This window comes from Plasmodium vivax, chromosome 5 (assembly GCF_000002415.2).
Source record: "Plasmodium vivax chromosome 5, whole genome shotgun sequence".
Lineage (NCBI taxonomy): Eukaryota > Apicomplexa > Aconoidasida > Haemosporida > Plasmodiidae > Plasmodium > Plasmodium vivax.
The window spans coordinates 516,235-540,497 of NC_009910.1; the positions used below are offsets into that span (position 1 = coordinate 516,235).

A 24,263-nucleotide genomic window follows, 5' to 3' on the forward strand; every position below is an offset into this window, starting at 1 on the left:
AAAGGACCTCCAGTTGGCAACACACACTTCCTGTTTTCTCCTGGCACTTCCACACTTTGCATACGCGAATAATTGCGCTCATTCACTTGTTGAAGTTGTAAAATTGTCGCGATTTGCAATTGCAGTGTTCCATTGACAGGTGTGTCATTTCTGCATGTGCCGTGCTACACCCCTCCCCTCCCGCTGTGTGTTCACTATCAGTTGAAACGCAGTGATGATGACGCAGGCAAATGAAAGAGGAAAAACACGCAAAGAAAATTTTCTTAATATCGTGAAGCAGTTAATAATTTAAATATTTTTTTCCCCCCTCCCACCTGTCCATCCACGTGCGCCAGTGGATGTCTCTGTACGGATGTCTACTCCATTTGATGCATGTGCACACACCTGTGTAGGGTGCGGCGTTCACGTGAACAAAGAAAAGGATTCCTTTCCCTTGCGTGAAGCACTCCTTCGCGCTGGCGAACTTTGCAGGCGCACACAATTCGCTGGGGCCATTCGCGAGGAACTCACGACCGGAGCGGAAGTCCTCCTGCGATAGGCTGCACGTATGAAGCAGTCCTCTCGTTTGTTCTGTCTGTCAGTTGTGTGTTTGTTTGGCCGTTTGTTTGTCTATCTGTTTGTGTGTCTACCCATTTGTTTGTCCATCCGTTTGTTTGTCCATCCGTTTGTTTGTATGTCATTCGTGTGTTTGTCTATCCGTTTGTTTGTGTGTCCGTTTGTTTGTTTATCTGTTTGGCGCCTGTTTGCCTGTCTGTTCACCTGTCTGCCCCGTATTCATTCCTCCCCCACGTCGCTTCTCCCCCACGTGTGCGCCTCCAAATATGTAGACCCCCCCCACACATATACACACGTGCAGGAGTCCATCAAGAGCCCCGTTCTGATATGCCCTCTTGACGCGCCCCTTTCGACGTGCCCGTATTTTTCAGTCACCCCTCCTCCACTCGACCAACCACCACCAAGTTTGATTCACCCCCACCCAAAGAAAAAATGTACGTAACGGTAGGTGCCAACGACATCCTCATAACGGTGAACGATTTTGTTAACAAGGAGTCATCCACATACCAGATAGGGGACATAAACAATGAAATGAAAATAAGCGAAATAATTAACAAAATTAAAGTAAAAAAAAATTATACATATGACAATACCTCCTTAGTGCTGTACTTTGCAAGAGTGGAATGCAAATTGGATGAGAAGCTCTCAACGTATAATAAATCCAATAGAAAAACTGTAAAACTGGAGTTATACTTGGCCAACTTAATTACCATTAATGTGCGAACATTACAATCGTGCGGTTCGGGAACCAGCAGGTGCATCCCCTTTTGGTCCTTCTGCTTTAGACAAACAATCAAAATAAAAATAATCGACACGTGTGAAGTCCGCGTGTTGAAGCAGAGAATATACAACCTCACCGATGAGTCCACTTCGTAAGGAAAAAAAAAAAAAAAAAAAAAAAAGAGGACCAACGAGGAACAACGAGGGAGGGGGGTCCGTTTGTCAAATATGCCACTTGTTTATCTATCGACGAGTTACACTGCAAGTGGAGGCCCCTCCTCACATTTGCGTAACAACACCCACGCGTCGCTTCATTTCACCCGCTTCCCCCCCACACACACAAACGCACACTGCAGCATCCCGGTGGAGAACATCGTGCTGCTGTACAAGGGCGCGCCGCTGAATAACTTCCTCACGCTGAAGGAATCCGAGCTGGTGGACAACTCCCGAATCGACTACTTCGTGCCCATGTGCTACGTTTACAAAGAGAAGAAGGCGGGGATGGCAGGCTCAGATGATGATGAAGACGATGAAGATGACGACAGCGATGCGATTGTGAAGAACGCGCAAGGGAAAGGTAACAAGGGGGTGGACGAGACGAAGGGGAAAGACGAAAATATTGTGAAGAGCGAAAGTGTTGCGAAGAGCGAAGGTGTTGCCAAGAGCGAAAGCGCATTTAAGAGGGAGAACAGCGTGAAGGAACCCACCCCGAAGAAGGAACCCACTCCGAAGAAGGAGCCTACTCCGAAGAAGGAGCCTACTCCGAAGAAGGAGCCTACTCCGAAGAAGGAGCCTACTCCAAAGAAGGAGCCTACTCCAAAGAAGGAGCCCACTACGAAGAAGGAACCCGCGCCGAAGAGGGAAAACACTGCCAAAAGTATAAATACAGAAAAAAGGCAAAATTCAAAAGCGGGAATGCAAAAAATGAACAGCAGAGGAAATTAAAAATAATTATATTTTTAGTTGGCATTAAATGTGCACTGTGTGGAAGGAGAGAGGCGTAAAAAAGGTTCCTTTGTTTTTGCTTGGTTTTTCCTTAGTTTTTCTTTGCTTTTCCTTATTTTTCCTTTTTTTTTTTTCATTTCACTGCGACGTATGTGTGCGCATACGACTGCGCATGAGCAGTCAGCCTGCGCTATGGATTGAAACGTAGGAGTGCGAGAGGGGAGCTGAAGAATAGTCGGTCTGTTGCGCATAAATGGGGAAAGCTCACTGCCGAGGGGGGACCCGTTTCGAGAACGACACGCGGTTAGAGGTAGCCTCTCCCCACATACACGTGAGTACGCACGTACGTGTGTATGCATAGTGGGCCTCCATAGGGAGTCTAGTAAGACTGATCGTTTAACCCTGCATTTCTCCCCATCTCTCTTTCTCTTTCTCCTTCTCTTTTTCTTTCTTTCTTTTTTTTTTTTTTTTTGTGTTAAGAAAGCGCGGCGCTTTGGTAAAGCTCCTCCGGCACAGCTAAGTTAAACTGTCGTGTTGTTGTGTGCGCCCCCACGTAGACGGGTACGCGCGTGCGCACGAGCCTTCCTTTTTTACATGGAAGGGGCAAACACGAACACCTGTTGCCGTTTCGCTTGCTAATTGTTTATGTCACCACTTTGTCATTTGTGTGCTTCGCCCCTGCCAATGGCGTGTTTAACCACTGCCCCATTAGCGTGTTTGGCTTCTTTGTCTTTCCCTTATCTGATGATTTCACTTGGACATTTTTTATTTGCACTTCATACGAACTTGGATCAATTAGCTAGCTAGCTAGCTTTTTTTTTTTTTTTTTTTTTTTTATTCCCGAACATTTCATTTGTTTTAGCCATTTTTTTAAAAGCAGTCGTTTTTAAAATGTTCACCTTAAACATGTTAAAAATGGTGAAGTGAGTAATTCACAAAATTGGACAACTTGCGCAGGACAAACGAACACAAATGGGGCATGAACAAACAAAACGTTTTTTTTTTTGGAGGGAAAGGCACAATCGTGGTAATGTAGTTGTCACGTGAAGGGAGGCAAAAATGGGAAAAAAAAAAAAATTAATTAATCCGCACAACGGCAAGGACCAAGTCAGCCCCACTTGAAAACACCCTTGATGATGATTGTCCAGACAATGTCGATGATGACTTCTATGCATATGAGGTATATCACAATCCATTCGAGTTTGTAACCGTGCTGGAAGGGATGGGGAGAGGGAGGAGGAGAGGTTTGGACGATGGTGAGGCAAAGTAGCCAAAGCAGCCAAAGATATACACACGCGCAAACGAACATGCATCCGGCTATGCTTCTTTTTTGCAAAGCCCAACCTGAATGGTTAACTCGTTTTGCAGCATATCGTACAGATCTTTAATTATGTCCAATCTGCGGAGAGAGGGGTGCCAAGGAACGAAAGTGTGAAATGCTGTTATGGCGTGAGGGCTACACCATGTGCTCATTCAAAAGGGGGTTCCCTCTGCGTCGCCACGCCGACTCTCCAAATTGGGAAAAAGACCCCCCTTACCTATGATTCAAAATTTCGACCCTTTTGGAGATATCCAGGTATTTTCTAAAGTGCTCATACGTTTCGGTGAAGTCGTCGTGGTCCCAAAATATTTCTTAAAAGGGGGGGTAAAAAGAAAAGTGCTCATTTTGAGTACTACGACTTATGGCTATTTCGCAGGTATGAAAAATGTGTTCTTGCAGATACACACGTGTGGGGAATCACTTAGCTCGTTCAAATGATCCGTCGAAACTGCTTTCCTTTTTGCCTTTCCCTTTTTGGTGCAGCCTCTCCCCTGTGTGTGTGCGCCACGTGTGTGTGTGGGGGGGGTCCTCACCTGGGGTGTCCAACATATCCGTGTTCATGTTAATGTAAAATCGGTTAACAAACAGTTCGCCGATTTTCTTGCTTATGTCATTCTTCTTCAGTTGTATCTTTCCGGTCCTCGCGAGGCATTCTGTAAAAGAATGCCCAGGTGGAAAAATTGCAGCGCTGTGTAAATTACTCACAGGAGAGGTGAGCACATATATATGTGGGCTTCTGTACGGTCCCATCGTTAGTCACATCATGCTGGGGGGATATACCGCCCCGAGTTGGCGCTCGCGCTTCCCACATGGCAGTTACCTGGGATGCTCTTTGTCTTATCGATGGTATCGTCTACCACCTTTTCGAAGTAGGACAGTTTTACGCTCTGTGGGGGGGTAGCGGTGCGCGGCAAGTCGTTAGTGTTGAGCAGCCGTGCGAGTGTTCAACTGGGCAGCTGCTCAACTGCTCAACCGCACAACTCCGCGCGCAGTCAAAGCACACTGCCCTGGCGGCCCGCCGCCTAACCTGCGAAAAGGCATACGAATAACTTAACTTCTCAAATATATCGTTCGTGTAAATGTATATGATGTCATTTTTTATTTTGAAGGAACACCTCTCCACGTTCTTGGCACTTTGGTTGTCGTTCGAATCATCTGCTCTGTTCATAATGTAAAACATGCTGTCCAGCTCGCTGTCGTTTTCGGTGTACGCCTCACTCAGGTAGTCCTTCAGGTTCATAAATAGGATCTGAGCGGAGGGGGGAAAAACATTGAGGTGGGTGTGCCTTGGGAAAACGTGCCCCATGTGTGCGATATCCACGGAGGGGCGTCCTACCCATTTGGTCAGTTTTACAATTGCACATTATTTCCTTTTTTTTTTGCGGATTTGCTGCACTTTTTCCGTTTCTTTCCCCCTTTGGCGCTGCCTCCCTGCCGCTACCCCCGCCTTACCTCCTTCTCCTTTATGGTGAAGTCCCAGAGCACGATGCACCCGAAGCGAAAAAGAAAAAAAGTCTTCTTTTGCGAAAAGGCGGAACAAAAGATGACTTCACTGTACACCTTCTTTATTCTGCAGTTAGGGAGGGCAAGGAAAAATTTTGCTCACTAGTGCAATCACCGGAGAAGCAATCGTAAGGCCACACATATGTGCCTTCCACGGTGTGCCCAGCCGATCTGCGTCCACTCTCCGTTGCTTCGCGAAAAGGCAACCACTCAGCAGCAGGTGAGCAGTTTGCCTTTCCTCACTTGATGAAGTCGTTGTTTATGTTGTGCGTTTTGAAGTCTTTAATGAATGTTGAGAAACGCTGCGCGGGGAGGGGAAAATGGAAAGGGAGAACAGAAAAGGGAGAACAGAAAAGGGAGAACAGAAAAGGGAGAACAGAAAAGGGAGAACAGAAAAGGGAGAACAGAAAAGGGAGAACAGAAAAGGGAGAACAGAGAGATAGTTGTAAAGGCATTTACGTATAATTTAGCCCAACGGGTGATCGCTTTTTTTTTCCTCGGAGCGTCCCTACCAACCACTTTAGGGACCCACGCAGGGTACATAACGTAGCTCTCAATTTTATCTTACGAAGTCGGTTCCTATGCAGCACGCTATGATGATTCCCTTGGGCTCGACATTTTTCTGAACGGAAAGGAGAGGCATGCGAAAGGGGTGTTGCCCAGTTTTGCGGTTGTACGGTGGGAGGCCTAAAAGGATGCCACTCAGTTTCGCGAAGAGCACATTTGAAAAGAAACAACCCCCACCTTTGCTTTTAAGATGTCCAGCTCGTTTTGCCTTTCACTTGGAAGGTCGATCCTCTGCCATGCAAGAGGGGAATTCATTTTTTATTGTCTCATTTTTGCCAAGGAGGTAATTAAGTGCCTATTTAACATATACACATATATGTATTTTTTTTTTTTTTTTTTTTCTTTTTTTTCCTCTCCTGTCTAACTTGCTCAGAAGCGCTTCCTAACCCCCCCAACGGGGGCTTCCGTTTGTCTAGGATGTTCTGCGAAGGATGTGCGGACGGTACGAATGTGCAACTCTGGCGAAATGGGGTGAAATCCTCCCTCATGGGTGCATCACAAATGCGTGTGCGTATTTGTTTATGGAGTCCCTCCTCGTGAGATGATCCACGCCTTTCCCATGTTTGCCTCGCCCCTTTTCACTGCTATTACCAGATTGTGCTTGAAGCGCCTATTTTCCTTCCTGAAATATTTGGAGGACAGGGTATTCTCCTGAGGAGAAAAGGGGGGAGCCATTTTCCAGACAAGGAAAAATGAGAAGTTTGCGCGTTTGGACTGACAAGGGAACCACGTTAAAAGGAAACCGTGTAGGGTGTGCTTTCCCCCGGTGGTGTCCCTCTTTGGGCGCTAATTCTCGGGCATAGCGCAGGTTACATTTTCCGATGAGGAATTCCTTTGCCTGTTGTGCATCCCTTGCTGGTTGGAACTTCCTTCTTCTTCCTCCTCTCGTGATCCTCCTTCTCCCCCCTTCTTGGGCTGATCCTTAAAAAGGACGTACATGTTCACCTGCCAAGCGTGTAATACGTCGATATCGCACAGAGAACGCGCCCCTCCGATGAAGTAAAATAATTTGTGTGCTGCCTTTAGGTGACACGTCGCACACTTCTGTGGGCTTATGCCAACACGTAGGTGGATCCCTACGTACAGGGAAATAGCTATTTTGCGGTAAAAAAAAAAAAAAAAAAAAAAGGTTTACAGGGATGTGCAAAAATGAAATTATGCTCCTTTGTCCGAATGGTTAATGGTTCTTTCCTTTTTTCTTTTCTTTTTTTTTAAGCAAACCAAATGCAAAAAAAAAAAAAAAAAATTCCGCTCGGGGGGATCCCATCTCCAAGGGAGGTGGCGAGCGGGAAAATTAACGTGCCCTTTTGTGAGCAGTTTTTCTGCCCTTTTTTTTACCGCCCTTTTTTTTACCGACCTCTTTTTTGCCTCCCTCTTTTCTGCCCCCCCCCCTGTTTGCCGCTTTTTTTTGTGAAGCCTTTCCCCCCGGGGTAGCAAAACCGAGGGGCGTATTTTCCGCTTCTGTGCGGTTCCACCAACTCAGGTTTATTTTCCCCTCACACATGGCAAAGCGGCAATAACGCACGGATAACACCACACAGTGCTCACGTAACAGGCGCATACGCGCTGATGATCAACGCTTAAATGAACAGCACTACGGTGAACGCATCTCCATACACAAACTCGCAGGGCAATTTTACCAACGCAGTTGAAAACTCCCCACATGGGCAGGTTACACACCTAGTGGTAACCGTTTTCGGAAACTTTCGAAGACAACGCAGATCAGACGTTATCGCGCAGAAGGGCGAAGTTGTGTGGGGATGCACACCCACGTAGGGTAATCACCCCCCTAGTGCAAACGGGGGGGAGCTACAACGATACACAAAAAATGCATTCGCGCGGAAGAGAGACTCAAAAGGGGCTCCCTACCGTGTGAGGTGTCGCCCACTTTGCGAAGCAATGAAAACGCGCTCAGAGGAAACATACGTGTTCTTCCTCATGGCATAACTGTTGTCCGCGGTCACGTCTTATAACGCGAGTTTTATTGTGCTTCTAGAGGAATACCTCCCCTTCCTCACTGAGCCAACCTCGTGGGGGAGGAAAACTCCCTCCGGGCGCCACCGTCATTCCTGCAGAGCAGGAACATGCCCGTGTAGCTCTTCGCCGCCCGCCTGCTCACCCTATGGACACAGTCCTTGGTCTTCATCGCGCAAGGAGACACATCCACACTCCCCAGTGCATTGTCAAAGGAGAAGGAAAACCCAAGAAATATGTTATCGTATTTATTTTTGTACATGTCGGAGCAAGCACCCTGCACGTCGTTCATCACGTTGGACTCTTCAATGTATGTCACCTGCAATGAGCTGATGCTGTGAAACGACCGGGGGGCGCAGAACCCCCACAGTAGGTAATCAGAATTGGCCTTCGTATGGCTAATTGCACACTTGGCTTCACCGACGGGGCATGCCTTCACCTTCACGCTGGGGAAATTTTTATTTCGTTCCAATTTCATTTTAAACCCGAAGGCTACGCTGCTTCCTTCTGGGCACTTACCCTCTAGTGATGTTCCCCCTGATTTGTTACTTCCATTTGCATAAAACGTTTCCAGCTTGACAAAGCTGTGCTTCACGCAGTACAGCCATCCGAAGGAAATAACAGCATCGCTTTCATTTCTGTGGGAGCATGAAATGTCGTATTCTCCCCTACTGAGGCAGGGGTACACACGGATCTTCGCTGCGTCTCGCCCCTTCGCAGCACCACCCCTCACCCTCTCAGATGTGTCATAGGTGAGGATAAACCCAGTACTCTTAACATAACCAACGGGGCAACTTAAAATGAGCGAACCTTTGGCCGATCCTGTTATTTGCTTCCCATCAGCCAGTACGTCTGTAATGTCTTGTGAGAGGTAATACCTTTCCTTGTTCATTCCGTGGAGGCTGTTGTAGTAAACCAGGGCCTTGTCGTATGATTCCTTTTTCCCCGTGCGCATGAAGGAGCTTAGTGAAATTAGCTCCAGGTGCACTGGAAGCAGGTTGGCATAAATCGAGTCCTTCCAGACTGCGTACGTCAGTTGGTTCCACCCGTCGAAGGTTTGGTTTCCCCCGCGGGTGTCCAGGCTGGGGGCTCTCCCCCCCAGGGCGTTCTCCCTCGTGCGGGGCGGTTGGTTAAGCGGCTGATCATGTAGCTGGTTATTCGGTTGGTTAAGAATATCGTCACCACCGCTAGCTACGCTATCTACGCTATCTATGCCATCTACGCTATCTACGCCATCTACGCTACCTGCGCTACCTTCTGTACCCCCCCGTTTGGGACCCCCCTGCTGCAGCCACGCCGCCCTGAACACGTCCAAGCTGGGGACGCTCCCGAGGGCGTACTTATAGCTGTATATCTTCGCTTCCTCCATCGTGCGCCGAGAAACTTCCAGCGCGTTAAAGGACCGCCCCCCAAAGTGCGCAGACAAAACTAAGTGGGTTCCATATTTCTGGAAAAAATCCATCCACGGTTTTATGCTTCCTGCACACTGTTGGTTCCCCTCACGGTGGGGGTACTCCCCCTGTAGAAAATCCTTTCCATTCGCCTTCTTTTCCAAAATGGGCAACTTCTCCGTCTCCAGTAGGAACTCTCTATTAATATGCCTAGTGGAGTCTCTCAAGTTGTACGTTACGTATTTGTGCACACAGCTGTTCTGAGCAACTAGGTATTTTTTCCTTCCTATTTCTAAATCGGCAAAGTAGCTTTTGTAAGGCATGGAGGCAGAAAAGGGAATTATGCTCGTATTCACATCTTCAACGTTTATGTTATCCATGGCTAAGTGAGCAACATCATTTATCCCTTCGATGAAGCTGAAATATTCATCTCTGTGACAGGCAACTTGGCTGATAATGTCCAGAGAATTTCTCGTGTCGAATATTTCGTTTCTAAATCCTGGGTCTTCCACGAGCTCGTTGTTTGGCAGTGGGTAGCCGAACAGGATGTCGTACCCCTTTCCTACGTACTTGCTGAACGGTTCATCGCCACGGTCGAAGCGGTCGCCGCTGCCGATGCGGTTGCCGCTGTCACTACCATCGCTGGGTGTGTCCATCCTCGCGCTGCTCCCGATGCCCCCCCTGACGCCGCTCTTGGGGTCTCCACACAAGGTGAGGAGCAAGCAGACCCACACACCTACCCGTTTCGTCGCCAAAAGGTTAATCATTTTTAAGGCGCTTTTTTTTTTCACAACATTGAAAGGGCTGAGGGTACCCCTGCAAGCGTAAAAGCAAAGCAAATAATAGCGTAAATGTGATGAACGCCCACAAGAAGGCTGCCCCTAACAGGTTACAATTAGAACGTGACAAAATATGCTTCAAAAAAACGGAAAGATCGAGCATCCAACAGAACAACCGCAAACTGGACAGACGCGCTTGGTATCCCCAGTTATATTAACCCAAAAACGGCGTAAAAAATGAAACAAAAAAAATGAAGTAAAAACAAACAAAATAAAATGTGTCAAGCAGAAAAATGTAACTTCCATTTACACACAGCTTTCTTTTCAACTTGTGGGAAAAAAAAATGCCCGCTAATTGAATGTACGGAACAACGTTGCCTACATGGCGACAACTGTGGGAAAAAATGCAGCTAGCCAAAAAATTCAGTCTGACTGTTAATAAAAAAAAAAAAAAAAAAAAAAAGTTGCACACGCGTATGCACGTCCATATGGCTAGCTGTGTGTGCGTTTTTACCACCAGTTCGGTTACACGCAAAGGGGTTGGAATAACTACGTAGGATCAGCCCCCCCTCTCCTCCAAATAACCATTCCTCCTTTTTACAAATCCAGCAAGGTAACGAAAAAGCGCCTTTTCTCCCCCCGGTCAATATTTTCCCATAAGTGGGAGGGCACCAAATACACCTTGTCAAAAAAGAGCTTGAAGTAGTGCAGCTGGGCTATGGCCTCCTTGGTCAGGCGCTTCTCTTCAAGCAGGTTGGTCCCCCAAGGGGGGTTCAAACCAGTGTACAGTTCACCCACGGTAGTGTAGTAATAATTCTGCGTTCCAAATAGGATGGCTACCTTACCTTTGCTCTGAACGCGTTTCGCAAATATGTAGTGAATGTAAAGAAAAACAGAATTACAGTTGATCTTTTTAACAAGCTTAAATTTGTAATCCGTCTGCGGTAGGTCTTTCAAAACTTGGCACATTTCGTTGAGAGATTTTTGGTGATACGAAAATTCTCTCCTGAGGTGTTCACTCTGGCTAAGTTGGTTTTTCTCCTCCCGAGCGGGACCCACGAAATAGGTGGACAGAAAATGTTTATTCATTTGGACACGCTTCCATAGCGCTTCATCAACATGTGGGTAATACATAAGGGGAAAGAGCTTCTTAAGTGTGTCCACACCGTCGTTATGGTGGTACTCCCTTACCGCGTCAATTTTGCAGAAAAAAAGGCGCTCCATGTGTTCCCCCCACAAGTTGTAAAAATTTTCCACTTGATCTTTTGAGCGGTGATACATAAACTCGGTGAGGAACGTCCGCATGATCATCACGTAGAGGTGCACACCAATTTGGTTTTTCACTCCATTCACGTTGTCTCTTATGCCATCTGGTTTACAGTACGCGGTTGTGACCCTTTCTTCCATCGACCCATTGGTCCCCTCCCCGCGGGGTGATAAATTGAGACTCTCTTTCGAGTGGGTGTGCCCCTTAGTGAGAGTACCCCCCCTCTCGTCGTACCAGTTCGACTCTCCACTTTGGGTTCCCCCCACCAAGGATGCATCCAGGAGGGAAAAAATATCGCTTATCCGCTTGTGCAGCCTGACGGCCGAATCATCCCCATAGTGGTCATTAACCAGCACAAAGTAGCAGCAACAGTAGGCCATACACTTCAATTCTTCTGGGGGCACATTTTTGTACCCACTCTGAAGGACGAACATGCTTTCCAAACAGTTATGAGCCAATTGGGGGTACCTCACTGACATGAAGTTCGCTATGCGGATAATTTCAAACAGGCTCTTTAAAGTTACCCGCTTCGTATCCTGCACACGAGGTTCGCCTATAAGGGTGCCCTCGGAACAGCTGCTCGACGAGTGAGACGAAATGAATTTCTCCAACTTCACATTTAACAAGTGAAGAATTGGCTGGCTTATCAAATTCTGGTGGGCGAAGATTTTCAAAAGGGTTACCAAATGGAGCATACTAAGACTTGACGCAAAGAGCAATATGTGCTTATTCACAAAGAGAATAAAATAACTGGAGAAGGCGGTAAAATTGTTCATAAAAAATATCAGCTTCGTAAAATCGTTGGCAGTATAGGTCAAGATCCTCCTCGGCAGGGTGACTAACATTTTGGTGAGCAGCCTATCATCCACATGGTTAAAGTAAGACAGGCTATTTAGGCAGTCCATCAGAGTGCTCGTTTTGTACTGACTTAAATTCTTCCTAATATTTCCCACCAACACTTCAAATAAGCAACTGTTGTAGTAGTTCATATTTTGCAACGACTTCAAAATGGAGCTTATTTCCAGCGGTCGCAAAGATCCACACTGAGCGATGGCCACTCTGAACAAGTTGCTACATAGATCTACATCGGTGTAACCATATTTTGATAAAATGAAAAAGTGCCTATGGATGTCTTTTCCTAAATGGGTTAGCTTCCCATTTGGTAGAACGGTACCCACTGTGGTTACTCCCCTTTTGGCTTCCCCTCCGTAGAATGCACCTTCGTAATGCGCAAAGTTATTACTCTCCCCCTGTTGCAGCTTCTCTGCAGTTGCCAAATTTCTGTAAAACTGGGCGATGAAATTCAAAACAGATTCGTTGTGTAAATTGTTCCTGGCCAGGAAATATCCAACCGTGAAGTAGTCACTACAGTTAAACATCTCCTCATGTCTGCATATAAACCGCCTAACCATTTGCGCGAAGCCGTTTGTCATTATTAGCGGTACGGTTAAGGTGTCCACCAGGAGGAGGAATTCATTTAGAGTCATTTTTTGCGCCATTTCCTCGCTACTCAACTTGGTCATAATGTGTACCATTAGGAAGGGGCTCAAAAAGTTATTCTCCTTGTAGGCGTGTAGGACATATATCAGTTCCTTCACTTGATAGCTACTCATCCTGGACACTATGCGAAACATGAGGGCACTTAAAATGTAGTACTTCGCCTTGTTGTTACGAAGTAGGTAGCTATTTAAATATGACAAGACTTCTTTCTTCTCTCTCAGCGTCATCACATTTTTTACATTTTTGTACCTCATCAGTTGGTCACAATTGAGTTCTTCAATTTGTAGGTTCAGTTTGGACAGTATTACCTTGTTGGCACGTTCAAGCACCACCTGCTTCTTCAGCTTGGGTGTTCTTCTCCGGAGGGGAGACTCTGCCTCAGTGGTCTCCGCATCAGTTGAATTGAGTGAAGTTGCGCGTTCTGTTTTTCCACCTATTGCGTTTTCGCGGGGGGAAGTAGTACACACGCCGCGGAAATTGGCGACATCACTTATGCGGCTCCCCCAACTGGACATGCCAGCAATGCGTAACCATCTATAAACGACCAACGGCGCGCTCTTTCTCGCGGAGGCCATTGTGAAGCAGAACCCTGGCTACAGTTCCTCCTCGTCCTTTAGGGCTCTCCCCCGACCGCTTCCTCACACCGCTTCCTCACACCGCTTCCTCACGGGGGGCACTTCACATGGGTAGGTACAAGCATATCTGCATGGGTAGCAGCATGGGTAGCAGCATGGGTAGCAGCATGAGTAGCAGCACGTGTAGCAGCATGTGTAGGTGCGCACCTCCCCCCAAAAGAGATGCCTTACGCAGATGTTATTCTCATCAGATGGAGCCAAATGGGACCTTATAGCTCCCAACCGCGCATGGGGAAAAAGGTACGTGAGAAAAAGCCCCCCCACTTGCTGCCATACTCACGAGGGATATGCTCCGAAGAATGCTCAAACGGGTGCGCCAAATTACTGCCTCTGTAGCGAAACGTTAAGCACCAGTGGAGCTTCTCCACAAAGTTACTCGGGGCTGAATGCATCCCCATGAATAGAAGGCACAGGTATGTTGGTGCCTCATCACATGTTTGTAATTTGTGCCATTGGGGCTGCCAACAGGTTGGGGCTACCCTTCGACTATTTTCTCCTTACTGAGAATGTACCTACAGTTATGTCGTCACAAAAAAAAAAGAAACGATCGTGCGGAGCAACTTAACAACGCGAGCGCACAAGCGGAACTTCCACACAACTGTGCAGCAGAAATTATGCACATCATTATGAGTAGGGGCAACGGAACGGGGCCAAAAATCAAGGAAGAAGAAGCAAAAAAAAAGAAGCATACTACATAAAACATCTAATTTGATCAGCGACGCGGGGGAAGAAGTCCATCCTGTGCTAAACGCATGGCGGCACACCGCCCTGAATCGCCTCCCCCCTTTAGAGAGACGAACAGACGATGAACATAAGCGGCGCGTGCACCTCCTGGCTGCGCACCTGCTGAACGCGAACCTTCAACTCGCAGGCGGAACTCCCCACGGGGCATATCAGATAATCCTCCACGCTCGACGCAGTGTAATCGACTGCGAACCCCGCAATGATGAACTTCCCCCGCGAGCACTCCAACCTAACCAGCGCATTATCATTTAAGTGCATTTTTTCGCTGAACGATTTGGACTCCAGCGTTTCCAGTAGGAGCTGCTTATTACTAGGCAGACAGTTAACCCAGAGGAAGCCGTGCGAATTTTCGCCCACCTTGGGGGGAACCCCACAAGACGCTACATTGCTTCTACACGGCTCGATGTGCATATTAGTGTGGACGCCCCTCTGCATTGTTAAGGAAAAACCAAAGCCTATTTTCATCTTCGAGGGACACGTAATTACTGTAGAATTCCCCTGAACTAGCTTTTTCATCTGGTGTATTTCTTGCAGGTTTTCCCGACCACATAGAACCCATCCGAATTCAAAACTTCTGTCCGATTGGATGTTTATGCCACTGGAACATTCTCTAGATGGTGGACACATGTGCATCACGTTATGATCATCATGCAGCCTGATCTTATTTGTCATAATAAACCCGCTGAGGATTTTCTCCCCCGTTTTGCACTTAGGCGTGACATTGAAATTCACATTTTTGTCTATATATTGGTTCCACCTCTTTATGTGCATCTTGTACAGATCCTCTTCGCTTCTGTTCAACTGGAAGGGGTATGGGTTGTAATTGGCAAAGGTCAAATTTGAGTAAAACTCCAAGGCCTTATAGTACGCATTTTTCTCATCAGCCGATTCTATAAAATCGGAGAAGGGTCTCAAAATTAGCTTTACAGGTTTTGCAGAACTTCCTTTGATAGAGTTTTTCCATTTTTTGTGCAATTTTTTCGTTGTGCCGTTTTTTCCTCTCTGAGGGTCAACTTTTCCGTTTGCCGCCGGGGGTGCCACTTCTTCTTCGCTCCCCCCTTCCACCATGACAACCCGTTCAGCTATATGCCTGACCTTTTCACTCGATATGACCGATCCGAAGAACAAAGCGCCACGGTGGGGCCCCCCTCTGCTGATGCCGCCAAACGGGCTCAACCGTTTCGTGTACAGCCTAATCTTTCTACCACCCTTTGTCAGGTAGTCATTCTCTACGAACAAATTATTTATCACCCTCCCCCCGTAGTACACCCCCGATATGAAGTGCGTTCCATACAAATTGAAAAATGTCATCCAGGGCGTAACCGCCTTAAGGCAGTCCTCGCTATATTTACCATTCCTGTAGGATTGCAAATCGCATTTGTACTTGTCCCCCCCCACGTTTTGGTAATTTTTCCCCAGTTCAGTCAGCATATTTAGAAAAAACGGGTCCAGCAAATCGCCCTTTCCTTCTGATAAAGAGGCCAAATACTTTACACAAATTTCCTTCTGCACGATTATGGAATCTCCCCGGTTAATTCTTCCTACCAGCATTTTGTAATAATTGGATGCGTTAAACGGGTGTATATCATACTGCTCTTCAAATTTGTAACTTTTATATTCCTCATTGATGTCGTCCAATCCGTTAATTATGTGTATCTCCTTACCGCTCGAGCATTTCACGTTCGTTCGCTTGAAGGCTGTGTAAGACAAGCCATCCTGATTGTTCCTTTCATCCTCTGTTAAAGGGTGCGCACTTTCTTCGCCTTCCTGATCACTCCTTGTGCTTAGCTTATGCCTTAGGACATACCTTCTGTACCCAAGGTCTACCGCGTATAGGGGATCTCCCAGCGGGTTTCCCCTAATAATGTCGTACGTCATTCCTAGGTAATTTATTAAGTGTTCCTTTTCTGAGGCGTCAACATTATGGGTGTATAGACGGGGGTTAAACAGGTCTTCACTTTTCGAAACGCAGCGCACCGACAGGTGAAGCATCAGTGCGGACGCGCAAATGGCGTAGCATTTCAGCCCCATGTTTGGAAGGTAAAAAAATACGTCGCTAAAGTTAACGGGGTTATTATTTTCCCAATTTTTATTCAGACGGACATGGACGTTCAAAATAAAAATAAGGTGTGGGCTAACTGATGCACACAAAGCGTCTCTTTCTGACGCCTTCTATTTTTTAAGAAACGGATTAAATTTTCCAGCTTATGGGCAAACCAACGCGAAAAGGAAGCTCATAGGTTGAAATACGCGACACGGTGCGACGGCGCAACTGGGCAGCAGTTACTTCGACCAGTTTGCAGGCGATACATGCCCTCCCTATGTTTTAACAATAAAACGGGTTTACACTCATAGCAGTGTCAATGCCGGTTGTTTAAAGCAAAAATGGGGGTATTCACAGGACAACAAAAAAAAAAAAAAAAAACTCATGCGTGTTAACTATGCACATAACATATGTAAAATCTGCGAAAAAAATAAAATGGTTTGCATAATCGCATCATACGAAAAAACAAAAATGCCAAGGGTGACAACACAACAAATGGAAAAATAAAAGGATGGAATGGGCAACAACATCGCACAACGTTTGTGTTACATGGCGTGCACAAAATTGTCTACATGCGATGAAGCAACCATTAATACCTGCTTGCACACATAAGTGAGTTCTTACATGTGCATATTTTGCGCTGCTTCCCATTTTGTAGCTAGCCAAAATGGGCAAACTGCAGCATAAAAAAAAAAAAATTCTCCAACTAGCCATTTTAAGGGCTCTAATCGGGTATATTTTTACAGCCAAATGTTAAACGCCTGAACGGGTCAGGCAAACGCGCCATAATGTTAAAAAAAAAAAAAAAAAATACACCAAACTGCGGAAAGGCAGCTTACCACGGCTACATCCCTCACTTCGCCAATTCGCCCACCACACTAAGCATACGCTCAGCAAATTCCTCAGTGGTCCACAAAATCGTTCTGGGGTAGGTTGCGCAAAATGGGAAGCTCCCTTTTCTTGCCATCTCAAGGATCACTTCTGATTTGTCATCGAGTATATAACTGCAAAAAGGAAAGGGGAAGCAACAAACATTTTGCATTTCGCAATTTATGTAATTATACGCATATTTTTCCAACACAGTGGTAGAACAAAGTGTGTAGGCTGATTGATACCCCCTTCTGGGTAAACAACTGACGCACCGCTCACAATCGGCGTTTTCTCTCGAAAAGCCAACTTTGCTCTCCACATCAATGCAGCAATTTTTCGGCGTACCTTTGTCCTGATCGGCAATTTTAAAAATCTTGAAGCTAACGCGAGGTCCTACTTCCACCATTTCGTTTTCCTCCTCCTTTTTGGCACTATTCAGGTCCATTTGGTTGGATAAAAAATTGTACATGTTGTTATACTCCCCCAGGCCATCATTTCGGTACGCCTCATTTATTATTTCCTTAACCGATCTTTGCCTTAAATTTGTCACGTACTGGCGAAAGTAAATAGTTTCATCAGCGCTGTTGTAGCTGTATAGTATGACCCTCTTAGATTTGTGCTCGCCGTCCGCTCTGAGATTTATATTGGGGAACAGATTTTTCAGTATATTTTGTATAATGATTAAATAATTTAGCATCTCCGGATTTGCACAATTGTTGAAGTTTTTCAAAATGAGTAAAGGCTTAAATTTGCTAAAATTGTGAAAAGCAAATTTGGGACTTTTAGACCTAACCACGGATGCATTGGTGAAACTTTCGATGATAAATGTTAATGTCAGCTTGGTGTAATTGCTCGTAATATTATACATCAATTTTTGGTTGCTTATGTGTATGCTAATTGTATATTTATAGCTTAACTCCTTCAGTTTTTTCTTCAACTCGGTTAAATTTTTTAGTTTGTTTATGTATAAAGTTACAGAATATGGGGCGAACACTTCAGCTAAATCTCGACACAGCGACTTAAAAACGGAGTTCATTCCACTTTTCTTAATTGCAATGATGTTTGTTTTTTGGGCAATTTCTTCTTCATGTTTCTTTGCAGTCTTTGGTTTAGTTTCCTTCCCTTTTGCGAGTTTGCCGCCTTCTTTTTTTACCCCCCGCTTGAATTTTTTCCCCTTTTTGGCCGTCACCATGTTGTTGTCACTTTCTTTCGCGTGAGCTTCTGCTTCTATGCGGTGTGATTCTCTCGGATGGAAGTTTGCTACGTATGCGAAGGCGTCTCATGCGGGCAGGTAGCCTCTATCTGTGCATTCCTGCATGCGTATTTTCCGCGTCACGCAGTAGTGGGTAGGAAGTCGAACTGGTACCACAACTAGTACGTATGAGCAGCATTATCATGTGGTTCTTGCGCGGGGGCTCATCTCATTGATGGAAAAAAAAAAAAAAACTTCACAAATTGGCAGACGTTTTCTAATAAAAAAAGGCTATACAAGTATTCTTCGCTGCAAAATTGCCACTTCGCAAAGCGAGAAAGCATAAAAATATGCGCAGAAAAGTGACATGCTGTTATTTTCCCTATCCCGCGAGCCTTTTTCATGAGAAAATAAAAAATTTGCTCTTACTTTTTTGCAACGCTAAAAGTTTTATATATAGTTTTTACCATTGGGGCAATTTTTTTTTTTTTTTGGCCTTCGTTCCCCTCGTAAAAATATTTTCGTAAACTGGGCAGCCACGTAAAAAAAAAAAACGGCACCGTGTAGGCACAACTCGTGCAATGTAGCATATGCCCATTTTAAGGGGGGGAAAAAAAAGAAAAGGAAAAAGTAGCAGAGAAGCGCGCATCCCTATACATGTTGGCAAAGCACCAATTTGAAGTGGCCCATACGTGTGGCGGATTTTTCGGAAATTAAAAAAAGTTCGCCTTGAAGGGCGATCTGTTAAGTATATTTTTTCTTTTTTTCCCTTTTTTTCCCTTCCTTTTCTCCTTCTTTCTTCCCATGAACTTCTCTCCCCATTCGGGTGGTGAACGTGTTCAACGCACAGCACAACAGAGCACTGTGGGGATTGTTTTGTACATGTGATATACGACTCGACTGAGAAGGGAGAAACGAGGCGGACTGTCTGCATGAGGGCTAACTGGACGAAGACGGCCGGGCATTGTAAAAAATGCGCCCTGCTCCCAACCATGTGGGGGAGCCTTTTCACACATATGCGATTAGGGGAAGCACAGCTAAACGCGCGCTGCTGAAAGGGATTCCGAGCCAAACGCATCATGTCCCCCGCCTAACAAAGAACAAAAAAAATGGTCATTCCGCATGAACCGCTTAGCCAAACACCCCAAAGAAGAGAGCAAACAAATTAAATGCCCCCTACGTAGAGCCAACAAGTTAATTACATCAAACGGTTTATGCGCAGGAGCGAAGATAGATTGACCCCCGATTGGCAAAAATGATTTTGGAGATCGTCCCCCTGTACAGCCACAAGTTTTACAGCACCCTGCTGATAATTAAAGACCTGGGTGTTTCCAACAAGGGATGCAAGTTGAGTGAGGCTCTGCAGGATGGCGATGAGGAAGAAAAGATAAGTGGAGAGCCCAAGGGGGAGGGAATTGGAGAGGAGGCTGAACAACCACCCAGGGAAGAGCCCCCTTCCCACAACGGCGATGCAACGGTGACAGATCAGGGGGACCCTCTTCTGAGGAAGACCTATAATTATGACTACCTAAACAATAAGAAGGATTTTTACGCAAAGGAGAAAGATAAAAATATTTACGTCCTTATAAATTGCGGGTGGGACGATCAGTTCCGCACGGAGGATGTGAAGAATGTGTTGCGGTAAGGAGGGAGCGGACGCGCGTGCGTTGAGAAATGATGCAAGTGTTCGCGTGTCGCCTGCTACGTAGAGGTGGGGCGTGGGAGCTGGTCGGTCCGCGCCGAGCCACGCCATACCACAGCATAGCACCATGTGGTGGAGTTTTTTTCGCAATTTTTTCGCAATTTTTTCGCAATTTTTTTACACTTTTTCGCACCTTTTTCACACCTTTTCGTCGTCTTTCTTCCCCCTTTTTTGCCCCCCCCAGGGTGTGCGAATATGTAGATTTGCTGCTAATCACGAACCACGGCCTCAACTTCGTGGGGTGCGCCCCGCTGCTTTTCCAGGAGCTACAGAAGAGGGGAAGGAAAATCCCAATCATATGCCACGAATACGTCAAGTCGTACAGCAAATACGTCCTCCTGAGTTACTTCAAATGCACGAGTAGTTGCAATTTTTTTAAATCCTTTAAAGATGACGAATACGTCAAAATGGTGAACGAGCTCTTCTACAATGTGACTTCTCTGGAGTTTAGAGAACATTGCACCTTTAGGAAGATTATATGTCAAAAGAAAAACACAGTCTGTATGCTTCCCCTATATTTTATAAACAATGGAGACAACATAGGGTCCTCTGCTGTTATTATAAAACTTTTCAATTCCAAAATTTTGTACTCTATAAATTTCCACCTGTCTGATTATTCGTTTATTGAAAGGTCGGACGTGGTGCAGCAGGCCAATGTCTTCACCTACATTGGCAACTTTCGCTACACCAATAAGAACTGCAGCAAGATGGTAGATGTGAAGAGCATCCTGGGCATCGTCAACAGAACGATGAACAACCTTGGGAGTGTCCTTCTCCCCGTGGATATCGACAGTGAGGATACGCAGAGGGGAAGGGGGGTACCATCCTTCGGGGGGGGCGAGATACCAATTCGTTGGAGCGCAGCGCTGCCCCGTCGGAAAGGGCGCAAGGAGAGAGTGTGTACCCCTCCATTTGGTCCAGAGGGGTCGTCCATTTGGTCCAGAGCGGTCATCCACTTGGCCCCTTTACATTTACCTCCACCTTTTAACCCGTTCGTATTTACCTCCACTTCTCAACCCACTTATGTTTACCTCCATTTTTTAACTCCTCCCCCCCCCGCAGGCGTCTTCCTCGATCTGCTGTTCCACATCAACGCGCTGCTGGAGGTCAGCATGCAGAGATACGCCCTCCTGTTCCTCTGCCCCTACTCGTAAGAAGCGCCACGAGAGAAGTGCCAACTGCTCGAACGAATGGCCAACTGTTAGCCCGAGGGTATTACCCCCCGAAGTGCTACCGTTATGCCACTCCTCACCATCGCACCGCTAACCCCCCCCGCAGGGAAAACTTCGCCAGGCTGCTGTCCGCGTCGCTGACCTACCTGAACAGCCACATAAAAAACAATTTCCACAAAAACCGAGTAAATATCTTCAAAATGAAGAACCTGGTGTGCATAAAAAACTACAGCGATTTTAAAAAGTACGAAAATGGGTACTACATTTTGTTTTCCTTTCCGGCCTCCCTGAACAACGACACGGCGAAGAAGATCCTCTCGACGTTTCTCACCAGGAGGAAGAACGTATTGATATTCACCAAGAGGTACTACGCTCCGAGCTTCTCTCACCAAGTGTGTAGCCACTATTTTACCCACAAGGATGAAAGGAGCAAACCAGAGTTGGCCTTCTCCTTCAGCCAACATGTAAAAATTGATGATGAGAAATTATATGAAATTTATTTGAAAGAAAAAAACAACATCGAAAAGGACGTCGTTCTGAGCAAAGCAGATGGTAAAAGAGTTAAGAAGGAGAAGAAGCAGGTGAGGAAAAAAAAAAAAAAAAAACCAAAGTTCATTTTTGAGTCGAAAGAAGAGATGCTGTACATAAAAAGGGAGGGTCGCCTGGTCGGGAAGACGGACGGAGGCGGAACGGGCAAGCTGAAGCGGGATGGCGCTGCTGCAGAACTTGTAAAGAAGGAGAAGCGCAAGCGGGGGGGCAGCGAGGAGGACGTTGAGGGTGAAGAGGTGGGTGACGACGATGACGATGATGACGAGAGTGACATGGAAGATGATGACGGCGATGACTATGACGAGGACGACTACGATGACTATGACGAGGACGACTACGATGACGACTCCGATGATGACCATGACGACCCTGATGATGACCCCCCACACGACCCGCAGAACTACAACGCGTATTATCACTCCGACGAGGAGGAAGAGCAAACAGCGGGCGAGGGTCCCCAGTTTGCCGGCTACCCGCACCACAGCGACAGCAATGCCAGTGGTGACGGTGCCACCGCCAACCGCCAGAGTGACAAACGTGAAGGTGCCTACCGTAGCGACCGCGATGAGGACTACTCACTTGACGGAATGGAACCCCCCCGAGGAAAAACGCGAAAGGGAAGAGTCACCATAAAAGAGGAAAAAATAAACGACTACGAATACGCTGAGCATTCCAACCACCTCTTAACGAACGAACAGTCGGATGATACAGACAAGGGGTACTATCCGCATCAGCGCAAAATGGGAAATATTAGCAAAGACAAAAAAAAAAAGGTAAGAATAAAAGAGGAGCCTCAACCCACGGATGATGAAACGTATGGGCATGAGAATTACACCAACAGACATCCTCTTTCAAAACAGAGGGACCAAAAGGGTATACCTACATTTGAAAAAAGTGAGCAGATCTTTACAGCCGAACATGGGGATGAGCTGCCCCAGAATGACGAGGAAAACAGTGCCTCAAACGATGAGCGAAAGGGGAGCTATCAACCGGTGCACATATCCGACTACTACCAAGTAGAGAGAAAAAAAATGCGGGCAGGAAAAAGGGCCAGGGATAGGGATAGCGTTAGAAAGGGGAGCCACAGCCAGCTAGATAGGACCCACAAGGAGAAGAAACTTTCCCCGGAAACGCCCAAAATGACCTGGAAAAAAAAACTAATCAATTATTTAAAAACCATCCCGACCACCGTTCAAGAGGAGAAAGTCTCCATTCAGGTGGACTGCTCCGTAAGGGCATTCAACATAGAGCAGTGTATTAACCAAAATGCCCTTAACAGCATAATACACCTGATGAAGCCCCAACATTTTGTCCTCCTTCCAAGCTGCAACAGCTTCTTCTCTTTCCATTTCGAGATGTTACTAAACGCAACGGTACAGCCCATGGAGGAAATAAAACTGCACACTTTTTACACCCCCAATTTTTCCACCCATAAAAATAAGAGGAGCATTTACTTTAACCGCTACCTTTGCTCCGGTGGGAAGACACTCGATTCGATTAGCATTCCCCTAAGGGTTCATTATGAGAATGTGCATATAAAAAATATTTACACGATGATTAACACGATGAAGGTTGCCGATGGGCAGTTGAACGTTTTCAAAATTAAGGCCTCCGTGAGTTCCACGCGGGGCGGGCCCAGTTCGCAGCCGTGCGCCAGGAGGTAGGTCCCACAACGGGTTAGAGGTGTAGCCGCGTTAGCGTACCCACTTTGCGCAGCCACTTTGCGTAGCCGCCTTACATACCCCCCTTGCATACCTACCCCCCCACTGCAGGCGAAAACGGTTCATCAACGAGCACAGCACCTTCTGGAGCGAATTCAGCGAGGCGAACTACTCCCTGGCTATAGACGACCAAGGTGGAGAGGCGCAGGAAGGGGAAAAGCACGCAAAGGAAAGTCAAGCAGGTCAAGCGGGTCAATCAGGTCAATCGGGTCAAACAGGCCAGACAGGCCAGGCAGACCCAAAGCAGGCGGAACAAAGTGCCCCCAACGAAACAAGCCAAAGTGGAGGCAAGGAAAAGCCGAATGAGAAGAAACCCTTTTTGGATTACTACATGGACGACGAGGAACCCAGCGGAGGCGCAGCCCAGGGGGAAGAAGATGAGCATGGTGCAGGCGAACCATCGGACGACTCTGATGCTTCGTCCCCAATGGGAGACACCCTCTCGAATGAGGGCAGCCCGAATGAGGGCAACGCGAATGAAGACCGCCCAAGTGAGGAACCCCCCAGTGGCAGCATCTACATTGGGGAAGTAAGCATGAAGAATTTATCCGTAGCCATAAGTGGCACCTTTCAAAGGTGCCTAAATTTTACCGAAGAAAATCACATCATAATTGACGGGAAGACGTGCGTTAAGAAGGAAGAACGGGAGATAGCCACGCGAGGACCGGCGGGCAACAAAAAAGTGGAGAGAACAAAGAGGAACATCGTTTGGAAGATTCAGAGCCCCCTGGACCCGTCCTTCTACTACCTGCGAAACGTTTTGAAGGACATGTACAATCATGTGTCTATATGAGGGGAGGAGCAGCAGCAGGGTGTGCGTGGCACGGCCTGTCTCTCCGCGTTTTAGATGCCCCCTTTCGCATTGAGTAATGCATTTACCATTTCTCTCTTTTTTTTTGTTTCAAATGGTAAAGCTAACACTGTGTGCATTGTTCCCTTAAAGGTGCTCTTTTGACGCTTTTTTTTTTCTCCTCTCCCCGAGTGTACCTTTTAACATCGCCTACGTGCACTACTTGCAAGGCGTGCCGCCTAACCTGCATGCGTCAAAGGAGCTTCCTCTTGGAAAGCACCCCTCCATTTTAAACTCCCTTTAATCTGTGGGACAACACAGA

At 46.6% G+C, this 24,263-nt stretch overlaps 7 protein-coding genes across 7 annotated transcripts, besides 10 other annotated features; 2 read left to right on the forward strand and 5 right to left on the reverse strand.

The window, feature by feature from the left end:
- Positions 1-238: 238 nt before the first annotated feature.
- Positions 239-259: a microsatellite.
- Positions 260-987: 728 nt separating this feature from the next.
- On the forward strand, positions 988-2,220 carry PVX_089385 (hypothetical protein, conserved; the record flags this gene model as incomplete). Its single annotated transcript, XM_001614915.1, has 2 exons — positions 988-1,427; positions 1,632-2,220. The coding sequence occupies 2 exons, from the start codon at positions 988-990 to the stop codon at positions 2,218-2,220; spliced, it is 1,029 nt and encodes a 342-aa protein (XP_001614965.1).
- Positions 1,463-1,497: a microsatellite.
- A 1,108-nt stretch (positions 2,221-3,328) lies between the features above and the next one.
- PVX_089390 (hypothetical protein, conserved) lies at positions 3,329-6,550 on the reverse strand (the record flags this gene model as incomplete). Its single annotated transcript, XM_001614916.1, has 13 exons — positions 3,329-3,433; positions 3,565-3,619; positions 3,759-3,852; positions 4,075-4,194; positions 4,362-4,428; positions 4,569-4,790; positions 4,994-5,111; positions 5,288-5,346; positions 5,613-5,666; positions 5,789-5,842; positions 5,977-6,033; positions 6,203-6,262; positions 6,425-6,550. 13 exons carry the CDS (start codon positions 6,548-6,550, stop codon positions 3,329-3,331), a joined length of 1,191 nt encoding a protein of 396 aa, XP_001614966.1.
- A 1,075-nt stretch (positions 6,551-7,625) lies between these two features.
- On the reverse strand, positions 7,626-9,632 carry PVX_089395 (MAC/Perforin domain containing protein; the record flags this gene model as incomplete). The annotated part of the gene is made up of 1 exon (XM_001614917.1): positions 7,626-9,632. One exon carries the CDS (start codon positions 9,630-9,632, stop codon positions 7,626-7,628), a length of 2,007 nt encoding a protein of 668 aa, XP_001614967.1.
- A 304-nt stretch (positions 9,633-9,936) lies between these two features.
- Positions 9,937-9,960: a microsatellite.
- Positions 9,961-10,352: 392 nt separating this feature from the next.
- PVX_089400 (hypothetical protein, conserved) lies at positions 10,353-13,097 on the reverse strand (the record flags this gene model as incomplete). Its single annotated transcript, XM_001614918.1, has 1 exon — positions 10,353-13,097. One exon carries the CDS (start codon positions 13,095-13,097, stop codon positions 10,353-10,355), a length of 2,745 nt encoding a protein of 914 aa, XP_001614968.1.
- Positions 12,907-12,931: a microsatellite.
- A 577-nt stretch (positions 13,098-13,674) lies between the features above and the next one.
- PVX_089405 (MAC/Perforin domain containing protein) lies at positions 13,675-15,932 on the reverse strand (the record flags this gene model as incomplete). Its single annotated transcript, XM_001614919.1, has 1 exon — positions 13,675-15,932. The coding sequence occupies one exon, from the start codon at positions 15,930-15,932 to the stop codon at positions 13,944-13,946; it is 1,989 nt and encodes a 662-aa protein (XP_001614969.1). The 3' UTR covers positions 13,675-13,943.
- Positions 13,799-13,845: a microsatellite.
- Positions 14,565-14,604: a microsatellite.
- Positions 14,720-14,742: a microsatellite.
- A 988-nt stretch (positions 15,933-16,920) lies between the features above and the next one.
- PVX_089410 (hypothetical protein, conserved) lies at positions 16,921-18,007 on the reverse strand (the record flags this gene model as incomplete). Its single annotated transcript, XM_001614920.1, has 2 exons — positions 16,921-16,949; positions 17,095-18,007. The coding sequence occupies 2 exons, from the start codon at positions 18,005-18,007 to the stop codon at positions 16,921-16,923; spliced, it is 942 nt and encodes a 313-aa protein (XP_001614970.1).
- Positions 18,008-18,784: 777 nt separating this feature from the next.
- On the forward strand, positions 18,785-23,944 carry PVX_089415 (hypothetical protein, conserved; the record flags this gene model as incomplete). Its single annotated transcript, XM_001614921.1, has 5 exons — positions 18,785-19,648; positions 19,894-20,501; positions 20,772-20,859; positions 20,988-23,090; positions 23,203-23,944. Exons 1-5 carry the CDS (start codon positions 19,263-19,265, stop codon positions 23,942-23,944), a joined length of 3,927 nt encoding a protein of 1,308 aa, XP_001614971.1. The 5' UTR covers positions 18,785-19,262.
- Positions 20,116-20,137: a microsatellite.
- Positions 20,531-20,594: a microsatellite.
- Positions 22,732-22,767: a microsatellite.
- Positions 23,945-24,263: the final 319 nt, after the last annotated feature.